The sequence below is a fragment of the Equus quagga genome, chromosome 1 (genome assembly GCF_021613505.1).
Source record: "Equus quagga isolate Etosha38 chromosome 1, UCLA_HA_Equagga_1.0, whole genome shotgun sequence".
Classification (NCBI taxonomy): Eukaryota; Metazoa; Chordata; class Mammalia; order Perissodactyla; family Equidae; genus Equus; species Equus quagga.
In genome coordinates this window covers 29,996,768-30,019,563 of record NC_060267.1, presented here as the reverse complement: position 1 = coordinate 30,019,563, position 22,796 = coordinate 29,996,768, and the positions used below count along the sequence as shown (strand labels likewise).

The 22,796-nt window shown below is 41.6% G+C and overlaps 1 protein-coding gene across 7 annotated transcripts in view; it reads right to left on the bottom strand.

Annotated features, from left to right (window-relative positions):
* Nucleotides 1–5,477: 5,477 nt before the first annotated feature.
* The window catches only part of DENND5B (DENN domain containing 5B), a 178,716-nt gene continuing 161,397 nt past the window's right edge, over nt 5,478–22,796 (bottom strand). For all 7 annotated transcript variants that reach the window (XM_046685014.1, XM_046685038.1, XM_046685031.1 and 4 more), the window contains 7 exons: nt 21,316–21,461; nt 19,600–19,718; nt 18,143–18,330; nt 14,419–14,501; nt 14,076–14,202; nt 11,745–11,919; nt 5,478–10,183 (listed from right to left, as the gene is read on the bottom strand). In XM_046685014.1, coding sequence (XP_046540970.1) covers nt 10,000–10,183; nt 11,745–11,919; nt 14,076–14,202; nt 14,419–14,501; nt 18,143–18,330; nt 19,600–19,718; nt 21,316–21,461 — 1,022 coding nt within the window. In that variant the 3' untranslated portion in view covers nt 5,478–9,999. The remainder of the gene's footprint in view (nt 10,184–11,744; nt 11,920–14,075; nt 14,203–14,418; nt 14,502–18,142; nt 18,331–19,599; nt 19,719–21,315; nt 21,462–22,796) is intronic.

The following is a 22,796-nucleotide window of genomic DNA, read 5'->3' as shown; positions in this document are numbered from 1 at the left end:
GTTGAAGTATCACTGACATTCAACAACTTTCTCAATTTTGGTAAGTTTTAACATGAGTGTATCACCACAATCAAGATTATGTATATATCTGTCACCCTCAAAGTTTCCTTGCACCTCTTTGTCATCCCCCCCACCACCCTAACCCCATCTCCAGGCAGCAATTGATTTGTCTTCTGTCACTACAGATTATTTGCATTTTTTGTTTGATTTCATACAAATGGAATCCCATGGTATGTATTCATTTTTTTAAAATTAAAAAAAAAAATTTTTAAGGAAGATTAGCCCTGAGCTAACATCTGCTGGCAATCCTCCTCTTTTTGCTGAGGAAGACTGGCCCTGAGCTAACGTCCATGCCCATCTTCCTCTACTTTATGTGGGATGCCTGCCGCAGCATGGCTTGACAAGTTGTGCAGAGGTCCACACCCAGGATCCGAACTGGTGAACCCCGGGCCACTGAAGCAGAATGTGCGAACTTAACCGCTATGCCACCAGGCAGGCCTCAATATCACTGGGTTTAAATTGATAACATTTTGTTAAGAATATTTGCATCTATGTTCATGAGAGTTGTTGGTCTGTATTTTTCTTGTCATTTCTTTGTCTGGTATTGGTATTAGGGCGATGCCGGCTCATGGAATGAGTTGAGAAGTATTACTTTGTTATGGAGTAAATTGTGTCCTCTCAGAATTCATATATTGAAGTCCTAACCTCACAGCACCTCAGAATGTGGCTGTATTTGGAGATAAGGTGTTTAAAGAGGTAATTAGTTAAAATGAGGTCATTAGATGGGCCCTCATACAATGTGACTGGTGTCCTTACAAGAAGAGGAAATTAGGACACAGATATTCATAGAGGGAAGGCCATATGAAGACACAGAAAGAAGATGGCCATCTTCAAGCAAAGAGAGAGGTCTCAAAAGAAACCAGCCCTGTTGACACCTTGATCTCAGACTTCTAGCCTCCAGAATTGTGGGAAAATAAATTCCTGTTATTTAAGCACCCAGTCTGTGGTGCTTTGTTCCAGCAGCCCTAGCAAAAGTAACACATACTTCTTCATCAGTTTTCTGGAAGAGTTTGTGTAGAGTTTTCATTATTTCTACCTTAAATTTTTGACAGGATTCACCAGTGAAGTTATATGGGCCTGGAGTTTTCTTCCTGAGAATAGTTGACCTTAACTATTCAATTCAAATTGAATAACAAATTCAATTTTTTTAAATAGATAGAGGCTATTCAGGTTATCTGTTTTTTCTTAAGTGAGCTTTGATACTTGATGTCTTTAAGAAACTTATCTATTTCATTGGAGTTGTTAAAATTTATCACCAAAAAGTTGTTGTAATGGCGTAATCTATACAGGAATCAAAATATAATTATGTACACTTGAAATTTGTATATTGTTATAAACCAATGTTACCAGAATTAAAAAAAAATTTGTTCATAATATTCCCTTATTATCTTTTTCTTTTTCCCCGAGGATGATTAGCCCTGAGCTAACTGCTGTCAATCCTCCTCTTTTTGCTGAGGATGACTGGCCCTGAGCTAACGTCCGTGCCCATCTTCCTCTACTTTATATGTGGGACGCCTACCACAGCATGGCTTGCCAAGTGGTGCCATGTCTGCACCCGGGATCCGAACCGGCGAACCCCGGGCCGCCTAAGTGGAACGTGCGCACTTAACCGCTGCACCACCGGGCCAGCCCCTTATTATTGTTTTACTATCTGTGTTTATGTCACCTCTCTTAGTCCTCATATTGGCAATTTGTGTCTTGTTTCTTTTTTCTCTAATCAGTCGGGCCAGAGGTTTATCAATTTTATTGATTTCTCAAAGAATCACCTGGTTTCATTGATTTTTTTTTTTCTGTTTTCTGTTTCATTGATTTCTTATCTAATCTTTATTATTTTCTGCTTTTCTTTTTTTCTTTTAGTTTCTTCAGGTAGGACCACAGGTCATTGATCTGAGACTTTTTTCCTAACATAGCTGTTCAGTACTGTTAATTTCTCTTTAAAGAGCTGCTTTAGATCAATCCTACAAAGTTGGATATGCTTTGTTTTCATTCAGTTCAAAATACTTTCTGCTTTCCCTTTTGATTCACTTTTTGACCCCTGTGGCCAAAGAACATACTTTGCATGACTTGAATCTTAAAATTTATTGAGACTTGTTTTATGACCCCAAATATGGTCAATCTTGGTAAACGCTCTTTGTGTACTTAGAAGGAATTTGTACTCTGCTGTTGTTGGATAAAGTATTCTATAAATATCAGTTACGTCAAGTTGGTTGACAGTGTTGAGAAGTCCTCTATGTCCCTACCGATTTCCTATTTACTCTATCAATTATTGAGAAAGGAGTGCTTGTCTACTATAAATGGGAGTGTCTATTTCTCATTGATTCTGTTAGTTTTTGTTTCATATATTTGGAACCTGTTATGTTTGAATAGGATGAAGCGAGAAACCCAGGAAAAGTTTCGGGGCATTTAAGGACACAAGTGATGGGTAGGTAAGTGACAGACCTCGGGATTATGTTATTCTGGAGTACAGGGATCATCTGGCTCACTTCTGGGCTCTAACTCAAGTGATTCATTTGTAAACTTTGCAGCCCAGAGATTAATTGCTCTATCGCAGTTACACTATCTATTTTAATCAAAGTATAGCACATGTCAGGATAAAGAATTATCAAAAATATTAGGTTGAATCTATGGAGTTGTTGACATTTGCCTTTGACCTACAAAAATGGTAATTTTGCACAAAGCAAGGATGTGTTCAGTATAGCATTGCTCAGGCTAGTGAACCGTTGGGAGCTATCTAGGTGTTTTTCATCAAAGCATTGTTCAGAATACTGAAAAATTGGGAGACATCTAAAGTCAAACAATAAATCATGCCACATCCATATTGTGGAATTAAAATTAATGCTTTGGGAGATTAATAACTCCCTTCCTTTGTGTTCTCATCCAGTTTTATGACATTAAATTCCATCTATATATGCTGGCAACTCCCAAATTTATATCTGAAGTCCAATTGCTCACAAAATCTGGACTCAGACATTCAATTTCCTGTTCACCATTTCCACTTGGATATCTCATCAATATTTGAAATTTAATGTGTTCAGAACTAAACTCCTATCTCCAAAGCCTGTTCTCCCCACAGCCTTACTCATCGCAGTTAATGGAAATTCTAGCTTCATCCTTCCAGTTGTTCAGATCAAAATCCTTGGAGATATTCTCGATGCTTCTTTCATGCATCCCCCACATTCAATCAATCAGGAAATTCTCTGGCTTTAGCTTCAAAATAAAGCCAGTGCCCAACATTTTTCACCACCTTCGTTCCTTCCACTGTGGTCTTCTTTCCCTTAGATGCAAAAGCCTCCTAACCTTCGTAACTGCTGTTAGTCAGTATTTTTTATTAAAATCAGTATTTTAAAGGCTCATGATGAAAATTGTATCCATCTGGACCAAGATCAAGTGAACACGGCAGACAACATCTGCTCTAAACCATTGCCTCATAAAGTCTGGAGACATTTGCTCTCTCTTCTCACGTTTCCCACCTCTCCCCCTTTGATTCCTCCTTAAGTGAATTAAGGAACGAAACTGTCTGGGGCGGTTATTAGTTCATTGCCTCTCAGCTCCAGCTCTACCCTTCATTGCCTGCTCTGCAACAATGGAGACAGACTCTCTTACAAACATTTCTCCTTTGCCTGGTGGCACAACGTTAACTTTTGTCAGTTGAATTCACTGGAGAGGCGCGGGAGGAGGGAGCTTCTCTCCCTGGTTCTGCTGTGCTCCCTCTGCAGGTTCCTGCAGTGTGCAGCTCCTGGCTTTATGGGATCAGCAGCTAACCCCACCTGGCACGCCCCTGAGTGGCTCGGCAGTGAGTTTCACTGGTATAGCACCTCTCCATGGACGGCTTCCCTGGCACCCCCTCCAGGGGCTTCCCAGCAAGTTCAGGGATATGGCACCTCCCACGGGTACTTCCCTGGAACCCAAAAGCAGGTTCCAAACACGTGCCACTGGTGTCTGGCATCCGGTGGGCCAAGGCTGTGCTGTTTTTAGTAAAGTCTGGCTCTCAGCCTGAGGGGTGAGGGCTCTTTTAGGTTTGCCTTGCCTCAGTCCTAGGGTTATTGGCTGCTCCCTATATATGCAATTCTTGTATTTTTTAGTTTTTTTTTATTGCTTAGCAGCAAATCCTCCATTATTCCAATTTCTTGTTATAGTTTGTGACAGTTAACTTTATGTGTCAACTTGGCTGGGCCATGGTGCCCAGATCTTTGGTCAAACATTATTCTGGATGTTTCTCTGAAGGTGTTTTTCGGATGAGATTAGTATTTACATTGGTGGCTTTAGAGTGAAGCAGACTGCCCTCCATAATGTGGGTGGGCCTCATTCAATCAATTGAAGGCCTTAAAAGAGCAAAGACCGACCTCCTCTGAGCCAGAAGGAATTCTGCCAGTAGACTGCCTTTTGACATGAACTGTGTAACTCTTCCCTGGCTCTCCAGCTTGCCAGCCTACCCTGTAGATTTTGGATTTACCAAGCCTCCACCATTGTGTGAGCTAATTCCGTAAAATAAGTCTTTCTCTATGTATGTACATACACATCCTATTGGTTCTGTTTCTCTGGAGAACTCTAATACGTAGTTCTTTACATTAAACTTCTCCTGTTCAAATCGCTGTGTGATTTCTGTCTCTTGATTGGACTCTGATGAATACAGTATTGTTCTCTCCTGGACTCCCAATCCACAAGTGCAACAGCCTCCTCAGCACCTCTATGTGGATGTCTAACAGGCACTCCAATGCACGTCCAAAAGTAAGCTCTTGATGTTCCTCCCGCAAACTTACTGTTGCAACACCCTTTCCAATCTCAGTTAGAGGCAACCCCACTTCAGTGAGGCCTTCCCTGGTGAACCATTTACAATGGAGTCCATCTCCAAGCAGCCCCAACCAAACCTTCAACCCCTCCTGTTTGCTTATTATCATCATCTAACTACTATATGTATTACTTATCATGTTTGTTGTGTAACTCCTCCATTAGAATACAAATTCCAGGAGAGCAGGAATTTGATGTGTGTGTGTGTTTCAAGTGCTGTATGCCCATAACTTAAGGCAATGCTTAACATATAGTGGGTAAGCAACGAATCTTTGCCTTCTGTTTTTACTATGGACTACAATGCTAGTTATTTTTTAGTGTCTTGTTTAAAAAAATACTTCCCTTTCTCAAGTTCATAAATACATCCTATATTCTGACAATTTTGTTAGATTTTTCTACATTCTTCTACATTTAGGTTAAGCCAAGAACTTTTTTTCATATGGTGTGAGGTAGGGTTCAAGTTTCTTTCTTTCTTTTTTTTTTACTCCTTCTGAATACCCAGTTGCCCAGCAGGCTGGATTTTAACTGCACAATGATTTTGGTTTTCTCTCTTCTCCCTGAAGTCACCAGCCCTCTGAACCATTCAGTATTAAGATTCTAAAATAATGAAGCAAAACAAAGTATCAATCCCACAGTTTTATTTGTAAAGAACAAAGCATGAAAAGTCATATTTATATGTACTCCAAAACCTGAAAAACCCACGTCAGTTTCTCTGATATGTATGTTAAAGTGCTTGATATCACAATACTCTTTCAATTTTATATTATGTTCAGATGAGAAAAAGAAAATCCAGTTCTGATGCATTTTGTTAAACAATACAAAGAAAAACAATATAATTTAAATGGAGAAATGCTCATTTAAAAAAAGATATACAGGGTATATTTATACACGGTTCAAGTGTAATATAGAGGATTTTTTTCTATATGTTTCACACCCTCATTTGATTGACAAAGGATCTCCTGACCATACCTCTCTACTCTCACCCAGATTTGGTGTTTGGAATAAAGCCTGGAGCCACACACAAATACATTCAGGTGACTAGATCAAGCACAATTCCCTCCGCTGTGACCCAGGGATACCCTGGATTCCTTCAAACGAGGAGCAATTTGGGGATGATTTTTTTCCCACTCTGGCATTAATTGCTCAATGTGATACCCTTCTGGAGCCCATCTTTATTTTGTCCTTGAAAGGACGATCAGCTCTAGTAATATCTGGGAGGACAAGGCTCTCCTGGGATTCTGCTGATCACACTCCATCAGCACCCCCCTCAAAAAGCTTGGAAATCAGTCTGATTCAAGAGATTTATACATGTACTGTAACAGAAACAGGGCCTAGTAGTTCATTATTCGTTTCTGTCTTCTTTTTATGCTAAATGGTCAGGTAACAAATACTTATATAAGGAACAGGGACTTCAAAAGACAGAAATGACTTGGAAATAGGACTCGGTTTATAAGAGTAGAGAAGAGCTCAAGACTCCATTCTCAGTCAATGAAGGTGCGTTAATACTGAAACAAAAAGAGCGAAGGTTCAGATTGTCCTTTCAACATGGTGAAAAGAAATAGACTAGTTTCTGTAAACCTCACAGAGAAAATACAGTTCTTAAAATGGAAATCTACTGAAAAATCATAGTTCTTAGCATAAAGAAGGTATTTCATTATTAAGAGCTACACTCCCAATGCTGTCAAATAAATATTTCCCTGGGGATCTGAGGTCCTCGTCTGCTGCCTCATGTTTCAGAATATGTTAGAGGCGTCAACGTATTCTACAAACTGTTACGTATGGTCTCCACTCCTCTTTCACTAACATTTACATACAACAGTGCTTTATTGCCAAAAAAAGGAAATATGAGCAATTCAGTATTTCCCCTATATCATTCATATAACATGACAGAAGTTCATTAAAATGATTTTTTAAAAAGCCACGTTAAAGTAAATACCTCAGGGTTACAAAAGGTATAAAAATGTGTGAAACACTTGAAATAAATTTTAGAGGGAAATCACAAACTTTTGCAAGTTTTAGCTTTCTTATATCAAATTCTCACTCCTCAGTGGAAAAGAGGATGGGAAGGGTTGGGAGGCCTTACTTTTGTTCTCAGTATCCTGTTTTTTCCCACGCAGGACCCTACCTACTCTATACCACCCCACACTGAGCCTCAGTCATTTTAAGGCGTTCATGAGTCCCAACCAGGGTCATTATACATAAGAGGGTCTTATACATAATACCAACATCGGTCTAATGCTACTGTGTCACAAAGTTGAGATGAGGAGTTTCAGGATATTTGAAAACACTTGGAAAATAAATGTTTCAAGAGGTAATATTTTTGGCAATTTAATTAAAAAAATTCTTCTCAATCTATTATTATTATGTGAAAATACTAATTATGGTTCCAGGCATTACTTTTAACTTATTTTGAGGAAAACAGTCAATTACAAAATCGATTTTTATTACTTTAACTTTGAGGTGCTTATAAAGCAATATACTAATTTTAAAAATTAACATAATAGAAAGGCTAAGTCTATGGGTGAGGTCTTTCTAAAAGTAGCTTGGAAGGCTACTGTGCATTTATTCTGAAGAGTCTGCTACTGTCCTGCTCAAAATATTTTGGTATTGGCTCAAAGACACAGAGCTCTCTCTCAAGTTTATAACAGCCGCATAAGAACTAAGTCATTTCTTTAGAACTGTGTTTCTTTTACGGCCCCAAGCTCTGCTTAAGCACCCTTTTTGTTCACCAATTTGGATCCTAAGGACTTTTTGTTGTTTCCAAATATTAAATTTCTTCTGAAAGGCCAAGATTTACTATCACTGGTAATATTCAAAAGGATGGGCTGTAGGCCACTCACCCAGCTTACAGGAAGGTCCCTATGTGTCAGGAGCACTGGCTGCATCTCTGGAATAATGACATGGGCTCCCAAGGCGACTCGTTTAAAGGGCCTGGCATTCTAGAGGATGTGTCAGTTCTGGTATCATTCTTGAGAACAATTTGTTAAAATGAATATTAATCCTTATAAATGATTATTATAAATGAATATTAATCCTTATTTCCTACCTGTATAGGTGGATGAATAAAGATCCCAGGGTGGAGAAACTAGCAATATGAATGCCTTGGAGGTCCGTTTCACGCAGCCCAGTGTAATAATAAACACGAGTTCTTGACCCTGTGTTGTCACTGACCAGCTGCAGGGCTAAGTGTTTCATCTCTCTGATCCTCAAGCGTTCCCAGCTATAAAATGAGAAGGCTGGACTAGATGACTCGCCTCTAGTATGCTGTCCAAGTCATCCCTCTGGTTGTCCACAGTGGCCTTATGGAACAGGTAATAAGAACAAACCCTGGATTGGCTCATTCTGCGCTTGCTGATCACTGAAACACGTAAGGGACTTTCCACGTCCCTGGAACAGCCACTGTGGACACACTTTACCCTCAGCAGACCGATGTCTGGCCTACCCAGGTCACCCAGAACTGTCTTCTTAAACCTTGCATGGGCTTCTCAGTGCTGCCTTTGCCTCCCCCTTTCCTCCCCAAGTACTTAGTCACCTGTGGACAGGGGGTGCACCTGGGCTGCCCCGGCTGAATACTGTGATCGATGCAGGGAGGGAGGCACTGGTTCCATCGGGTTCTTCCTCCAGGAAATAAGGGCAATGACACCACTGCTAAAGCCCAGGAGCCCCGGCTTGTACAAGGGGCCTGAGAGGTCGGGCTTTGCTTCTCAGCCACAACGGGGAACAAGCCTAGCACTGCTGAGGCAATTTCGCTGCTAGCAAAGTGCAAATGCCTAATTAGAGTCACAGGGCCCACGGGAGGGTGAAGACTTGCAGGAACGAGCCGACACCACATTTATTCAACTTCCTTATAAAACACCAAGCTGGAAAGTCACTCGCCACATTTGGTCTTTCAAGACTGTCGCCTCTTGTTTTGCTTCCATTTTCCCAGCCTGTGCTGTACTGGCTTTTACCTTCTCGGGGCCCCTTGTTTTACATTATTACCCCCTCTTACAAAGGAACAGAAAGCTTGCCCCGAACCACCCAGAAAGGGTTCATTCTTTCTCTCCCCTTCTGTTATTTGCATTATCATGGTCAACAAATACTTTCACAAAAACATTCCAAGCCACACAGAGCCCTCCTCCTTCTTAGACATTCCTTCCATTTCCTGAGAGGGGGATGGGCCCAGGGCGAGGGGAGGGCTGACTGGAACCTAACAAAGACGGGGCTTGTGGTTATCCTTAAGAGGTGAGGGACTGCGCAGGGTTCAGATGAACAAGTGAAAAGTACGGAATCAAGCTGCTGTCCGCACTTCTTACGACCAGGAGGCCAACTCTTTGAAATTCACATCTCCCCAAAGTACCTCAAATAACAATAAAAATGCCAAGAATGAAGTTAGTCTAGGCTAATCTTTCCAAAGTGTAAAGAAGTTATAATCCCACAATTTAACGCACTTCTCAGGGCTTTGTGTGTTCTCTTTCCAGCTCAGCCAAGCTCCTGGGGTCCAGTATTTAAAATATTTGAAGTATATCTTCATCTTGTGCCGACAGAAAAAAATTTTCCAAAGACTGGAAAAGTGACTCAATTCAAATGTATGAAACCATTTGTAACTGAAAAGGTACAGTGAGGACTATCTCATACAGTAGGTAAAGCTGTTTACATTCACAATACAAAGGATCAGACACCAGGATGGAAGGATGGATGGACACGACAGAACAATGCATTCTGGGTTCCTCCTGGTACCTGGAGGAAACAAAAGCCCGACTGGCTTGCACTCTATTTACAGGTCTACTGGCTTCTTCCTGACTAGCACCACTCTTCCCCACCAACTCCCAGTGCTTTCAAGCTACTTAGTTTAAGTCACAGGAATATTCAATCTAAGAAAAGTATTGTATTAGAGTAATATAATTTCTTAAAGAAGATAGCATATTTACACACATCTAACACATGAAAATACTCTATTTTATACTAAATTCCTGGTTCAAATGAACTACAATACAGCATTTTCCTTGTCTGTAGCGTGAGGATTGTTCAGTGGGGGGGGGGGGGGGGGGGGGTACGGTGCGCCGCCCCCCGCAGTGGCTCACGACCTCTTCAGACAAGTCCAAATTGGTGCCCGGAGTTGGGGACGGTTCAGGAGCAAGGGGCCTGGACTGAGAGTTTCTAGCCATTGGGTTACACATCCACTCCTTTGATGAGCGATCCTTCTAAGACTATGGTGAAGTCCTGGATGGTCTGCAGGATGCGGATGAGCGAGTTGACGGTCATGCGGTCTCGCAGGAGGGCGCTCTCCTCGTACATTCGCGTGATGGCGGGACACTCCGCTAACAATGGGATCCACTGTGGGAGGAGGCGATCCCTACAGACCCAAACAGAAACAGGGGCTGAGCATTGCTCACTTCTTTGCCCAACCATGCGCACACGCGGCGACAGCAGGAAGGTGTGAGGCTGGATGGGGCAAAATCCAGCCAAGCTCTGAGGTCAGCAGAGAGGAAACCAAAGGAAGGAAGCTGGATATTTACGGGTTCAAAAGGTACAGTAATGAGAGAGTGTAAGCTAATGGGAAACTCATCAGATCCTAAAAGTAGGTCTGGACAAAGTGGCCGTGAGGATTTATGCACATTAAAGAAATTCTCTATTCTGATTTTACCACTTTTAGAAAGAGACAGAATGTGATTTTGTATTTCTTTTTTACAGGGGTGTCATTGAGACATCTGCGGCAAGGCATGACAAAGTATACTGACCTTCTGGGAAGAAAGACTACATTAAATAGTAGGGATTAACATTTTTTTAAAAACTTATACAACATAACAAGGTAAGGAACAAAATCAAAGCAAAACATTAAGTAGATTTTATAACCAAAAGAGGGGTTGCATTGGCCTAATAAATCAGAACAGTAAAGAGATAAAAGGAGATAAGAATCATGTTCAAAAGGAACTCTAAAAGCACAGCTGAAATTGGGCCCCTTTTATTAAGAAGAAATACAGAACTTAGTTCTTAAACCAGCTGTTCCAGAAGGAAGGACAAAATCTCAGTCTTCAGGGTTTCCTGATTCAACTCTGACAGCAGATATCTGTCACTGAGCACCTAAGACATCCTTACTGAGCACCCCGCAGTGTGCCTTTCATGACAAGGGCAGCCATAACCAGGCCAGCCCGAATCTCTCGTTGGGGATCTAGGGTGTGGAAGGAAACAAAATATTGCACAGACAACTTAAAAAAATCGTCTAAAGGACTGTGTGTTTCATGTCTTAAGTTTCTGAGAGCTGTTTTAGAATTAATGGATTGTACAGCTCCTAGGTGTCACTTTCCAAAAAATACAGGGGTAGGAAATAGTCTTAAAGAGAAGACTTTACATACCAAGAATTATTTATATAGTTAGAATTCCACAGTCTTATTAAATTTACAGCAACATGGTGTGCATATACACTATACAAGCGCCACACAGTAAATATACATGTGTATATGTGTTTGTGTCTCATCATTTACCTATATACCTATTACCTATCTACCTACCTCTGGAGCCAGTACAGCATAATGGTTGAGAGCTTGGGCTCTGGAGTAAGACTGGGTATGAATCTTGGCTCTGCCTCTTTCTAGCTGTGTCATCTTGGGGAAGCTTGTTAACTCATCTGTGCCTCATCTATTTTCTATTTTCTCATCTACATGATGGGGATATTGGTTGCTACTTCATGTAGCGGTGGTGATCACATGAGAGGAGGATTAAATGGGACAATGTGTGTAAAGTACTCAGCATAGTGCCCAACACATAGCCAGCACTCAATACACAGGAGTCTCATAATAAAACTTGGAATGAAAGAAACCCACGGGAGAGCTTTGGAAGGGGCGCCATCTGATATAACTCTGGACTCTTGTTCAACACATAACAAAGACAGGGAAAGTCAAGAACTGGCTTTATACCGTGTTCCAAGGCAAACAAAAATCTGGAATTTGCCGTCCTTCCCAATGTTCCTGGGTGCGGTATTAATAGCATTTACATAGTGGCAGAAGGTTTTGCAGGATGATTTCTGAATAAGGACATCATCTTCACTGTCTAGAATCTGGTCAGTGGTTTCAAAATAAGCCACCGCTCTCTCTGGAGAAGGAAGTCAGAATCATATCACAATACACATCAATATTTTATATACAGAAAGATTAACCACAGAGTTTATTCTAGAAACACTAATGATGCTTTGCATTACAGCCAGTCTTGAAACCAAAATCATTACTTTATCATTGGTTTCACAATGAATTGTAGAGGTCCACATTTCATGGTGGACCAATATGCTCCCAGGAGTTTATTTTCTAATCTAGACTGCATTCTCGATGGCTAGGAAGTTACTCTCTTCTGTATACCTTCAAGAAATGGAAATTGGGGGCTGGCCTGTGGCCGAGTGGTTAACTTCATACGCTCTGCTTCTGTGGCCCAGGGTTTCGCCAGTTCAAATCCTGGGCACAGACATGGCACTGCTCATCAAACCACGCTGAGGAGGCGTCCCGCATGCCACAACTAGAAAGACCCACAACTAAAAAAAAATGCACAACTATGTACTGGGGGGCTTTGGGGAGAAAAAGGAAAAATAAAATCTTAACAATAACAACAACAAAAAGAAATGGAAATTGGCAAAATAAATAAATAAAAATGGACTTCTAAGACTGGAACCTTTTAGAAGTAAGTAGCAAAGACATGGTAGCCATGGAGATGGTACCCTCTGTCCTAGTTATTGACTGGCTGGCTGACACTGCAACAAAAATCTTTGAAATGGAACTGATTCAGTAAATCTGAGGAAGAGATATGTACACAAATCAGAAGCAGGAGCAGTAAGATTCTAGGCATTCCAAAAGATTTTTCTTAAAAGCACTCCTGGGGGCCCAGCTCTGTCAATTTTTCTTTCTTTGTCTAAAAATTCTAAGTTGGATGAAATCACCTACTTCATCTAGGCCTTATTTACATAACACAAAATGATTTATCATCCCTTTAAAGAAACTTGGAATTCTAGAAGAACTGCATACCAAAATAAAGATTACAAACCTTAGCAAGCTAGAGCAGCACACTCCCACAGAACTTTCCGTGATGACGGCAGCGTTCTATGTCTGCAAGGTCTAATTCAGTAGCCACTAGCAGGGCTGGTGTGACTAAGGAAGTGAATTTTAAATTTAATTTAAATTAAGTCAATTCAAATTTAAATAGCCACAAGTGGCTAGTGGTTACCATATTGGACAGCAGGGAGCTAGAGTAATCTTTTTAAAACAAGTTATATCATGTCACTCCTTAGCTCCAAGCCTTCCAGTGGTCCAGAAGGCCCCGCACAACCTGGCTAGCTCTGGCAGTAAACATCCCTCTCCCGCAGTATCCTCCTCTCTCTCTCCCTCACTCTGCCCCAGTCACACTGATCTCCTGCTCTTCTAGGAAAAGCCAAGCACACTCCCAGCTTAGGGGCTCCGCCCTGGAGTTCTCTCAGCCCGACTGCCCTTCTCCCAGGTCTTCACATGCCTCCCTTCCTCACGTCCTCAACGTCTGCTCAAATGGCACCTTGTCAACAAAGCCTACACCACTCCCTATCTAGAGTGCTCCCCACTGTTTCCTTTTACCTTGCTCTCTGCTCTTCCAGATCAATGATCACCTTCTGATATACTAGATGAATTGCATATTTCTTAAGTTTTTGTATATTGTTTGTCCTCCTGTCTCCACCAGAATGTAAGTTTGCCCACCACAGGAATTTTTCTGTTTTGCTTACTTATATCTTTTTTTTTTTTTTTTAAAGATTGGCACCTGAGCTAACAACTGTTGCCAATCTTCTTTTTATTTTATTCTTTTCTTTTCTGCTTTTTCTCCCCAAAGCCCCCCAGTACATAGTTGTCTATTTTAGTTGTGGGTCCTTCTAGTTGTGGCATGTGGGATGCCGCCTCACTGTGACCTGAAGAGTGGTGCCATGTCCATACCCAGGATCCAAACCAGCGAAACCCTGGGCTACCGAAGCAGAGCACGTGAACTTAACCACTTGGCCACGGGGCTGGCCCTATTTACTTATACCCTGATTATATCTTGAGCATCTAGAACAGTGTTTGGAGTATTGTGGACACTGTAAATATTTGTTGATTGAATGAAAAGCAAGGATAGTGCTTATTTGATATTTATTTTTAAAAACACACTGTTGTCACTAACTCTTATTCACTCAAATTCCTGGGTCTTTCAGTTTTCCAAGAAATATTTCAATGCCCTTATGATAACATACATCCACTTTAATTTACCTATGAAGTCCCAGATGAAGACGTTCTTGTGAAAGATGCGGGCGGATTTGAACCCGTGGTGGAAGACTTGTTCAAGGGCTGCAACCAGGCCATTTTCCCCGCACAGCAGCAGGGTGAGGCTTCCTCTCTGTGGAGCACAACACACAGCGCCAAAGAATAATCTGCTGCGTCTACGTTTAAGAAAAACACTAGAGAAACAAGGGCTGAGGGTCGCTATGAAGCACGTTTTTGCAGCTATTGGAGAACTCACAAATGAAAATTAAAGCACCCTCTATTGCCTTATGTATCATGTAAAAAAGTGGCTTTAAAATCCGACTGTAGTAAGTTTTATAGCCCATTATACCTCTTTTTCTGGCTTGTGAAAATGTTTCACGATATTGTTCACAGCTTCTCCAATTCCTTCTTGGATCTGTCCAGCACTGGGTTCTGAAAAATAATAAACAAAGTCTGAATTCTCATGCAAGGGAAATAAACCAAAGTACGATGGGACATCAACTGTGTACACCTGTGCAGGAAACACTTCGCCAGAGCAGCCTGGCATGTCAGGGTTCCATTAAACTTGCCTCGGGCCAGTTTGGCCAAGTGGGAGGCATCTTGACACAATGGAAAAGAGTCCAAGAGACCCCCTGGATTCAAATCCCAGCCTTACCACTTGCAATCTATAACCTTGGTCAAATGTCTAACTTCCTCTGAGTTTGAGATTTCTCAGCCTAAAATAGGGAAAATACACACCTCACGGGTCACTGGGAAAAGTGAATGAGACATTAGGTGCATATCACCTGGCATGGTGCCGTCACAAAGTGCTAGCAAGTTCCAAGATCTGCAGAGTGAGGTGGGAAGACCCACAGCATCCTTCCGCAGGTAGCACTTATCCCACCTGCCTCTGAGTCCCTCAGTGGGCACAGACGAAGGTTCCTGAAGCTCTGAAGGGCTAGCCTGGAATCTGCGTTTTTGCTGTTGTGTTTAAATTAAGGGGAAGATGTAGGTACACTGGGGCACCCTGCCCGAAGCCCAGAACTGCTATCCTTTCTGGCTAGTCAGTCTGTCTGGGCGCTGTTTCATTCTCCCAGCCAGCACTTGCTCATCCAGGTCCTGTTCCTGAGGGACAGCTTGGTGGGTGGCTCGAATGGGCCTTTGCCTAGACTGCCTTTGCCTCTCAAATCCCAAGAATGGTGAAAAAACAAACCCAAAAAGGTGGTAAACAGGTTTCTTCCCGGGGCAGAGGTAGGTAACAAGAGAAAAATTAAATATTTGATATTTGCTAGTGGTGATTAACTATTAAATCTAATTTACGTATCACATTATGAAGGACAAACTATACATTCCAGTGTTTAAGAATCTCTGAATTCACACTGTTGGAGGATTTCTTGCATAAAACATTCTTCAGGTAAAACTCAAGTAAGTTTTTTCTATACCAATGCCTAAAAATCATTAAAATGGAAACCTCTTATGATTGAAGGAATGATACAGTGGCCTTTTCAACTCCTAGTAATTTTTCACTTTTACCTTTCTCGCAATATTTTCTCTTGTATTTTTTTTAAAGATTGGCACCTGAGCTAACAACTGTTGCCAATTTTCTTTTTTGTTTTTTCCCTGCTTTTTCTCCCCAAATTCCCCCAGTACATAGTTGTATATTTTAGTTGTGGGTCCTTCTAGTTGTGGCATGTGGGATGCTGCCTCAGCGTGGCCTGACGAGCGGTGCCATGTCTGTGCCCAGGATCCGAACCAGCGAAACCCTGGGCCGCTGAACGGAGCACATGAACTTAACCACTCGGCCATGGGGCCGGCCCCTATTTTCTCTTTGAAACATGAGGATCCACTTTGAAAGCTTTATTCATTCCAAAAGAACCCTGTACTGATCAGTAGTATTTTGAAACTGATTTAAAACTTCTAGTTCTCTATCACCTTGCAAACTCTGTGAGAAAAATACCAAGTTACCCGTCTCTGAGTTTAAGCTTATTTAAAATTCCCTGCTTATTGAGTAAGGAAAGAAAGTATGACCAAAAGTGGAGGAAAAGGCCTCTCAAAACAGCAACACCCCATGAAACTGGACTGATTCAGAAGTTGTAATAATTTGGATGGACTGAGCTGAAATCTACTTTTTAATTTTAAATCAGCATAATTAAGGTATTACAGACAACACATTTACCAATTTTAAGTGTGCAATTTGATGAGCTTTGATCGATCTGTAGTCATGTAACCACCACCACAGTCATAATATAGAAAATTTCCATCAACCCAAAAGGTTCCCCTGGACCCCTTTAGAGTCAGTCCCCTTCCCAGCCCTCAACCCCTGGCAACAGCTTATCTACTTTCTGTCATTATCACCGAATGTACTGTCAATGGAATCATACAGTATCTAGTCCTTTGTGTCTGGTTTCTTTCATTTAGCATAATGCTTTTTGAGATTCTTCTACGTTGTTAGGTGTATCAATAGTTTGTCCATTTTTATATATTGCTGCATAGTATCCCAGTGAACAGATACACCACATTCTGCTCATCCATTCACCAGCTGCTGGACACTGGGGTTGCTTCCATTTCGGCTGTTGTGAATAAAGCTTCTGCGGACATCTGAGTACAGGTCTCAGTGTAGACATACGTACTCACTTCTCTTGGGTCAATATCCCTGAGTGGGACTGCTGGGTCAAGTGTAGGTAAGTATATGGGTATCTTTATAAGAAACTGCAGAACTTTCCCCTTTTGCATTCTCACTAGCAATGTATGAGCATTCCACTGCTCTCCATCCTCACCAATATTTGGTATTATCAGTCTTTTTAATTTTAGCTGTTCTAGTGACTGTGTGGTGTGAAGTTTCCTTCTGAGGGCAGAAAGGAATTATGAATCAGGGGAATAATTTGAGAAAGGGGCATTTTAGACTATATCATTCTAGTCGTTAATCTATCAAGATGTGCTACCAAACAGAGAAGGACTAACAATGTCTAAGGAAACTGTTTTGTTAGCAAACTAGGGACCTCTTAGGTACATTGGTTATTCTACTCATGCTTACTGTCCATAGTTGAAATGCAATCACTTCACTGAGAAACTTCTGTCATTTTTCACTAAGTCATACTGCCTCTGTATCAGTTTTCTGTGACTCCACTAGTAAAGGATCACAGATGTGGTGACTTGAAACAACAGAAATTTATTCTCTCACAGTTCTGGAAGCCAGAAGTCAGCAATCAGTATCACGGGGCAGAAAGCGTGTCGGCAGGGCCGCGCTCCTCCTGGAGGCTTTCTGCAAAGATCTGCTCCTGGCCTTTTCAAGCTTCTGGCGGCCGCATCACTCCAACTTCTGCCTTCTTCCACCTTTACATTGCCTTCTCCCCTGCGTGTCTAATCTCCCTCTGCCTCCCTCTTAGAAGAACACATGTGAGTGCGTTTAGGGCCCACCTGGATAATCCAGGATGCTCTCTCCATCTCAAGATCCTTAACTTAATCACATTTATTTGCAAATAGCCTTTTTCCAAATAAAGTAACATTTATAGACTCTAGGGATTAGGATCTGATATCCTTGGGACACATTATTCAGCCTACTGATGCCCACATTAGTATAAATTAAAAGTTGATTATGCTCTTAAAAATGGCACGTGAACACAGCATCCGATCCAGAGAACTCACTCCTTTATAGCATTTTGTTTTATCACTTCTGTAGGAAGTTGGGAGGTGGGGAGAGGAATTTTTAGAATTCCTCTTAGAATAAGGGCCCCTGGATTGCTAGATGTGGCTATCCAGGAGTATGGTAATATATAAAAGTCCTTATTCCTCCTTCAGGTAAAATATTATTTACTCATACTTCCACGGCTTAATTAAAACAGAGCATACAGTTTTTATTGGATTTTAACATCTAAATTCTTCTGGCTTTGAATTACTTGTTAATGTGTAACCTTATTTTTCCCCCTTTATCCTCTCCCCCCTTTTAAAGTCCCTTCTCCCAAATTAATTTTCCTCAGCTTTCTTCTTTTTAATCTCCTTACCATGGTTCCTTAATGCAACAGTTTTCTGTGAAGTTGCCATACGATGCCTGCACCATTTGAGACACAGTGAAAAATAAAAAGTCAACTACTTACTGGCAGTTTTTCCTGTCAGTGAAGTGATGCTGAGTCTCCTAGCTGTGGTGGGAGACTTCTGCTGGGGTGGAGTCCGGCACTGCTTCACCAGATCCTCGTCTGCCACTGATGTCATCAATTCTCCAATGAGAATTCTCTCCAGGCTTCCATCGTCAATGCCTTTCCCCAGCCACCGCCCACATGGGAACCTGGTAGGACAGAAAGAAACTTCTGAATCACTAATAGTTTACTAGCTTTAACCAGAATTTTTAAAATGGCACCATGGCTGAAGCCCAACATTTACTGTTTGTGGAATTGTTTTTTTAATGATGAAAAATTTCAAATGAGGGCTGGCCCCGTGGCTGAGTGGTTAGGTTCGCGCGCTCTGCTTCGGTGGCCCAGGGTTTCACTGGTTTGGATCCTGGGCACAGACATGGCACCGCTCATCAAGCCATGCTGAGGCGGTGTCCCACATGCCACAACTAGAAGGGCCCACAACTAAAAATATACAACTACATACCAGGGGGCTTTGGGGAGAAAAAGGAAAAATAAAAAAATCTTTAGGAAAAAAAATTCAAGGGGCTGGCCCCATGGCCAAGTGGTTAAGTTCCCGCGTGCTCTGCTGCAGGCGGCCCAGTGTTTCATTGGTTCGAATCCTGGGCGTGGACATGGCACTGCTCATCAAACCACGCTGAGGCAGCGTCCCACATGCCACAACTGAAAGGACCCACAACGAAGAATATACAACTATGTACCGGGGGGGGCTTTGCGGAGAAAAAGGAAAAAACTAAAATCTTTAAAAAAAAAAAAAACATTCAAATGTATAGAAAAGTAGAATAGTATAATAGATGTCCACATTCTCATCACCTAGACATAACACTTTGCCATATGCTTCATTTTCATTTTCTGTTGAAGTATTTAAAGTAAGTTACACACATCAGGACATTTTACTCCTAAAAACCCCTCACAGGGAATCTTTGAAAAAGAAAGATGCTGTCTCTTATATAGCCATAAATTATCACACTCAGCCAAATTAAAATAATTCTTTAATATTTTCTCATACTTAGTCTATATTAAAATTCTGTGGTTAGTTTTGACAAAAATATTTTCAAGCTAGAAACTAATGTGGGAGTTAAGTTAGAGGAGAATGTTCGCAAAGTGGGCTAACGGCTGTACCTAATAGAGCCCGAAAGATCCTTTCCTCTTATTGAAATTATTTTAAGATTTTTACACCAATCTTTTTCAACATTTGCGGACTAAGCATTAGCAGCAAACACAATCAGTTTTTTTTAAAGTATTTTTTGGGGCAATTTTGTAATCAAATAAAATTTTGTAGTACATAAACAAAAACAAAACAACTCAAATAATGAAACTAAAATTCAGAAGGCAGTGGGAAAGCTTTAGAAAGAAAACAATTCTTAAACCTTTTCTTAAGAGTCTCAACAAAAGATTCTGAACTCCCAAGGACATTTACTTACCTGTATGTATGTCCTGTGATTTCATTTCTGACCATCACACAATCCACTAGCCATTTGGCTAACAGTCCCGAGTTATCGTGACCAATCTGAACAGTTGTCAGCTTCCCCAGGTTCTGGCACTGTAGGCACAGGACCAAAGGTTACTCAGCACCCGGTCCCATCCAGCTACCTCTCAGCTTTAGCAGTGGCACTTTGGTTCCATCTAGTTTAATGACTGCAGAGGACCCAGCCCACAATGTGTTCCGCAATGCACTAGAGAAAGATAGGCACTTCTGATATATCCCATCTACTGCGACAGGAGACATACGGACATTAACTATCAAATGAGGGGGCCTGCACAAGGTCCTAGACCAGAGACGGAAACAAGTGCCAGAAGAACACGCGGAAGGAACGAATATTTCTAACTGGGCCCCAGAAACAACACAGAGACAGTGATCTGTGCCTTGAGGGCTGAGAATTATTTCAGGAAGTGGGAAAAGGATATTATTTAGATTCAGTTACAGAGAGGTCAGAAAAACAACTATAGATATAAAAAATCACTGACACAACTATTTTTCTGTTTCTAACAAAATACTAAGGCAGAACTGACCTCAAATCTCACCTATTAGGAGTCTTTGAAGCTATTGTAAGAAAAAAAAAAAACATAGTTATCAACGTCCTTCCTGGCTCTTTGGGGACAAGTACAAAGAAGCAATGATAATAGGAATAGTAAAAATAAATGTCAATTAAATTCTGACTTTTAAATTCTGATAAAAGATCACAGATCCCAACCGACTATGTGTGCTTGGGGACATCAGAGCTCTGAGTTCTGAAAGCCCTGACTTCTCTGCAGCACAGTGAGAGGGCATCAGAGTGGTGCAGGTGAGGGAAGGTGGCATCTCGAATAGCTGGGGCAGCAGAGATGGAACGAAGTAGGCAGATGTGAGAGAGTTTGGAAACAGCAGTGATGGGACTTATCATGCAATTTATATTCTATACTTGGTAGTCAAAGAAAAGGCAAGGGTTTTAATCTTTTATACACAGATGGCTGTGAATCCACTGGACAGACTGCGCCAAAATGGGCTCTTGGGGGGTGTTAAGACTCTGAGTGGAATGTTCTGTTCCTAGACCTGAAGGAACATGAGAGCAGGACACTCAGTTGGTAGCTCTTCTCTTCTGAAACAGAAGCGGGTATCCGTCTTCTTCCTACAGGCCGGGATCAACCTGCCCATGGGCTCAAACATACGGGAATACTTCGCCGGTTAGACCTGAAAACTGGCTACAGATTGGAAGGTATTTTTACAAAATCACTTTATAAATGTCACTTTGTGGTCTAAAAGCCATAAGCATGGCTGTCAGCTGTCCTGTCCTTCTGGCCAGATTCAGGCAGGGAGCATTTTACAATAAGGAAGAGAACGACTGTGGGGAAGGCATTTACTTGAAAGTTCCCTACCCGCCAGGTTCTGGGCTAGGCGCTGGGAGTCATGGGGTAGGACCTGGCAAAGTTGAAAAGTGCACTATTATAAGCAGAAGAACAGAGCTTAACAATTAAAACAGAAAACAAACTAGCGTAAGCGTTTCAGAAAACTTTAGGTATATAATCACAAAAATGATTCTGCATGCTTGAGTATTCCTTTATATGATTTGAGTCAAGGGAAAACGGGAAAGTGAAGCTGGAATCCTCGTGTGGAACTATGTATGACACTTTCTGCTAAGAAAGCCATCAGCTGGACCTACCTCAAAAGTCATTTCGAGGAGATTTTTGGGAATCTGCATTACTCCCGTGTCTCCCAGCTCACCCGACACGCAGATCCAAGGGTTCGAGGTGGTGATGGCATTGCTCAGCTTTTTGATGGGGATGATCACTGACCTATAGGGAATCACTGACAGAGAAATGCCGACATTAATTAGAAATTACAATAAAATTCTCCCGAAAACAAAACAAACATATACTAAGAACTCTGTTGGCTTTCACAGATAATTTGCTTTTTATGATCTATCAAGAAGTACTTAAACAAAAAGATGAGATCATAATGTCTCCCAGCTGAGAAAGACGAGGTCCAGTTTATAAGCCATAAGTCCTAATACCTGTGGTGGTTTCATGGCATATATCACCACTGCATTTATAAACAGTCCCAGGCGTTAGCACCAGAATACCTGAGGACATGAACATTGACTGTGCTGTATGGTATTTTCATTGCTTTAACGTTTTTATTTAATCTCGTTCCAAAATCGAGTACAAATGAGCATGGTTCCTGGTATGGTTTCCTAAGAAAAAGGGGGAGGATGACTTCTTGGATAGCATCCCCCTGTTGCTGATTTTCTTGGGCGATGCTTTCAAGCACCGCACTTCAAAACTTTCCCATCCTGATTTTACAGCTCAATACACAAGCCAAGAACAACAAACAATGGCACTTCCATTCTGGACAGAACATAAAGTCTATAAACCACAACTTGGAAAGCAATGAAGGTGACTCATGTGCAAGAGGAGCCCCAGGGAAAGAACCGAGACGGGGAAAGAGATCTGTGTGAAACCTTTTCCTGCCGAAGGCGCTTCGAAGGCACACCACTAGATGTCACTGTCCTATCACTGTCTTTTGCCCAAATGTAGAAACATCTAAAGTTAGACACTACACACTCCCTCCATTTTGCTTTAAAAAATGGGGATGGCTCAAACACATCAGCACATTTTACCCTTCAGAGCCATACATTTTTTTTTTTTAAAGCAGAGCAGAATCAATGTTTTTTGTCGGCATTCTTGGGATTTCTGTTCATTCATTCATTCATGGGGGGTGGGGGGGGGGCAGGTACAAGAAGCCCTCCCTGAAGAAACTACACATAGGATGAAGCGCATTTACTGGCCAAGGGGCCCAGACAGCCTCACATTACGAGCTCGTGGTTCAGCTGAGGAAAATGAATGGGATAAATGGTTCATTTCCCCAATTTCACATAAATGACTTTCTTTAATGTTGGGTGAATAACCTCCCTTTCTGTCTTTTTATTTTGGCTGAAGGAAAGGAAAATGTCAGAGGAAAGGCCATACTTTCATGGTTGAGTAATCACCAGAATCAAATGGTTTCTGAAACTGAAAGCAGAAGAGGTTAGCGCAAGACGCTATTTTAGGTGCCAGCGGCTTCTCTCATTTCTTTCACTGACAGGATTAGAAAGGCTGCAGAAAAAGGCCAGTTTAGGGCCAGCAGTTCTGTGGCTGCAAAGGG